The 3,482-nt window shown below is 60.1% G+C and overlaps 1 protein-coding gene across 1 annotated transcript in view; it reads right to left on the bottom strand.

Moving 5' to 3' along the window:
* CCNT1 (cyclin T1) overlaps positions 1–3,305 on the bottom strand; it is a 10,244-nt gene extending 6,939 nt beyond the window's left edge. Inside the window, exons 1-4 of the mRNA XM_057383949.1 lie at positions 3,098–3,305; positions 1,978–2,059; positions 944–1,072; positions 103–163 (exon numbers count right to left, since the gene is read on the bottom strand). Coding sequence (XP_057239932.1) covers positions 103–163; positions 944–1,072; positions 1,978–2,059; positions 3,098–3,270 — 445 coding nt within the window. The 5' untranslated portion in view covers positions 3,271–3,305. The remainder of the gene's footprint in view (positions 1–102; positions 164–943; positions 1,073–1,977; positions 2,060–3,097) is intronic.
* Positions 3,306–3,482: the final 177 nt, after the last annotated feature.

Genomic DNA, 3,482 nt, shown 5'->3' with positions numbered 1-3,482 from the left:
TGTGGACTCTGTGGAAGAGACACTGGGGTGAGACTCTCCAGCCTGTGGAATTCTCCTGGCTCTGGGATTCGTGTGGCAGTCCGGCCGCTTCGAGGAACTTACCCAGGGTCTGGAGGATTATGCTCTCTAGAATGACCAGGTCTTGGGCTTGTTGCAGGTAAGCCTGGGGTTGAGAGGACAGGCAGGTTACTCACGGAGAGGCACTCGGATCAAGCCTGCACATTTCTAAAATCCTTCTCTCTCCAGGGCAAAAATGGGAATTTCCCTGCACAGGGGGACAGGCACAGATTCCCTGGAAATATTCGAGGCCAGGCTGGATGGAGCTCGGAGCAATTTGGGYTAGTGGAAAATATCCCTGCCCGTGGTAGGAGGGTGGAATGGGATGGGATTTAAAGTCTTTCCAACCCAAACCATCCAGGGTTTTTTAAGAAAGAGGGAGCAGAGTGCTGGGGGGGTTTGGGTGCAGGTCCCCCACACTTCCTGGGGTGACACAAGAGCAGTGCAGGAAAGGAATTAGCAGCAATCAGCTGCTTTTCCTGCCTTTAAAAAAAAAAATTCCTTAAGTTTCCCTGGAAAAAGCTGCCCCTTCCAGCAGGACTGGCTGCTCAGCTCCAGCTAAAAGGGGCTGTCTGGAGAGATGAGGGATCAGCAACGTTTTTAACCCACTGTGATGGGTTGGGACAAACTGCTCCCACAGCAGAGCTCCTCTGCTCCATACCTGCATCTGCACCCTCCTCACCAGCACCCCAGGGTGAGCAGCAGAGGAGAAAAGAGCAGGGAATCCCAAATCTCTCCGTAGTAGGAGCAGTTGGATGGAGAAGCTGCCCCTGAGCACCTCGGGAGGGTCGAGGAGACACCAGAGCTGCACAATTTTGGATGCCATTCCCACTCCTGTGGCCTCCTGTGCTCACAGCACATCCCAGGGCTCCATCCCCACATTTACCTCACTCTTGGTGTCAAGCAGAGGTTCCTGGGGGTGCAGACAAGCATGGGCCACCTTGATGACGTGCTCCAGCTTCCTGGGCTGCTCCTCCACCTTGGCTGCCAGGAAAAGCGCTGCCGGCACCACCGACTGGGGAGGAAAACACTCTTGTTTGCTTAAAAAGTCACTAAATTCAAGATTGAAGCAAATAAATTGGGTGGATTCTCAATATCCCTTCAGGCAGCAAAGGCTGTTTAAGTCTGGTCACTACCAGGAGTAAGAAAAGGGTCTCTTTCCCATCCCAAACTCCTTCCCAAGGTGGGTCCCACACCAGGCAGCAGCAGGAGTGGATTTGGAGGGTTCCCAGCACCCCCTAAACCCTCCCCGAGGTGGGTCCCATCCCTCAGGCAGCAGCAGGAGTGGATTTGGAGGGTTCCCAGCACCCTCTCACCCCTCCCTGAGGTGGGTCCCATCCCTCAGGCAGCAGCAGGAGTGGATTTGGAGGGTTCCCAGCACCCCCTAAACCCTCCCCGAGATGGGTCCCATCCCTCAGGCAGCAGCAGGAGTGGATTTGGAGGGTTCCCAGCACCCCCTAAACCCTCCCTGAGGTGGGTCCCATCCCTCAGGCAGCAGCAGGAGTGGATTTGGAGGGTTCCCAGCACCCCCTAACCCCTCCCCGAGATGGGTCCCATCCCTCAGGCAGCAGCAGGAATGGATTTGGAGGGTTCCCAGCACCCCCTAAACCCTCCCTGAGGTGGATCCCATCCCTCAGGCAGCAGCAGGAGTGGATTTGGAGGGATCCCAGCACCCCCTAAACCCTCCCTGAGGTGGGTCCCATCCCTCAGGCAGCAGCAGGAATGGATTTGGAGGGTTCCCAGCACCCCCTAAACCCTCCCTGAGGTGGATCCCATCCCTCAGGCAGCAGCAGGAGTGGATTTGGAGGGATCCCAGCACCCCCTAAACCCTCCCCGAGGTGGGTCCCATCCCTCAGGCAGCAGCAGGAGTGGATTTGGAGGGTTCCCAGCATCTCCCAACCCCCAGATCCCAGCACTTACATTCCTGTGGAACTGGGTGAAGGACTGCACCATGTAGAAGCGGTGCATGTACACGATGGCTGTGTTGATGGTCAGCTGGGAGCTGGGAAAGGGGTTAAGGAAAAGCACAGAAACCCCCGAGAAAGCCCAGGGGAGCCACTGGAACATACCCCACACACCAGGAGCTCCCCCCATTCCCTGGCCAGGCCTTCCCTGCATCCCAGCACAGCTCTTCCCACTCCTGAAATGGGTTTTCCTCAATCCCAAAAGGGGCTCGACGCTTCCCATTCCCAAATTAAGCCTTCCCAACACCCCAACAGAGCTCTCCCTGCTCCCCAAATGGGGTCTCCTCGATCCCAAACAGGCTCAGCTCTCCCTGCTCCCAGGCCGGTCCTTCCTGATAACCTGGCACAGCTCTGTCTACTCCCAAAACCCTTTTCGGGATCTCCTTCATCCCAAAATAGGCTCGGYTTTCCCGGGCCRGACCTTACTGAGCCATCACAACACYCCAGCACRGCTTTCCCCACTCCTGAACCGGGATTTCCTCAATCCCAAAACGTGCTCGGCTCTCCCCACTCCTACGCCGGGCCTTCCCGGCATCGCAGCGTAGCTTTCCCTGCTCCTGAAACGGGATTTCCGCGAGTTCGAAATGGGCTCGGCTCTCCCTGATTACGGTCTGGCCCCATCTTCCCTTCCCGGCATCCCGGCACTGCYTTCCCCGCTTCCCGAAATCTCCTCGATCCCAAAACGGGTTCGGCGCACCSGGGACGGGCCTGCCGCTCTGTTCCRAGCACCTTCCTCACTCCCGAGCCGGTCAGGCCTTCCCAAACCTTTCCAACACTCCGGCACAGCTTTTTCTACGCCCGAAATGCGATTTCCCGACCCAAAAACGAGCTCGGCTTTCCGCGCTCCCAGAGCCGGGTCGGGCCTTCCCGGCACCCCAGCACCGATCTCCCGGTTCCGGGACCGAGCTCTCCTCGATCCCCAAAAAACACTCTGCTCTCCCCACACCCGTTCCCGGCACTCCCCRTACCGGCTCCCGGCTCTCCCCTCACCCGCTCCCGACTCTCCCCCCTCCCCGCTCTCGCCGCCCCGCCCCACTCCCACCCGCGGCCTAGCGCGGCCTAGCGCGGCCGGATACACGTTGAGGCGCTGTCCCATGTCCTGCAGCAGGTTAGCCGCCTGCTGCCGGTACGAGAGCTCCTTGTCGGGGTCCAGACCGGCGCGGCGCGATGGGCTCCGCTCCAGTTGCTCGCGGCTGAAGTACCAGCGCCGCCCGGGCCCGGCGCCGCCGCCGCCCGCCGAGGCCTCCATGGCGGCTCTGCGCCCGCGCGGGGGACGCGGCGTGCGCACGCAGCGCGGCGGCGCGCTGACGTCACGCGTCGGGTGGGCGGGCACGGGGGAGAGCCGTTGAGAGGCGCGAGCGTTCCAAAGTAGGGAGTGGCCGTTTGAGAGGGGGCGGGGCTTGTTGATGACACGCCCATCTCGCGGGGAGGACACGCCCTTCTATTTAAACCACGCCCATC

This window comes from Malurus melanocephalus, unplaced genomic scaffold (genome assembly GCF_030028575.1).
Source record: "Malurus melanocephalus ecotype Western Australia unplaced genomic scaffold, MMel_1.1 scaffold_670, whole genome shotgun sequence".
Taxonomy (NCBI): Eukaryota; Metazoa; Chordata; class Aves; order Passeriformes; family Maluridae; genus Malurus; species Malurus melanocephalus.
Note: the sequence above shows the minus strand (reverse complement) of the source record. Positions and strands in the feature narration are given on the sequence as shown.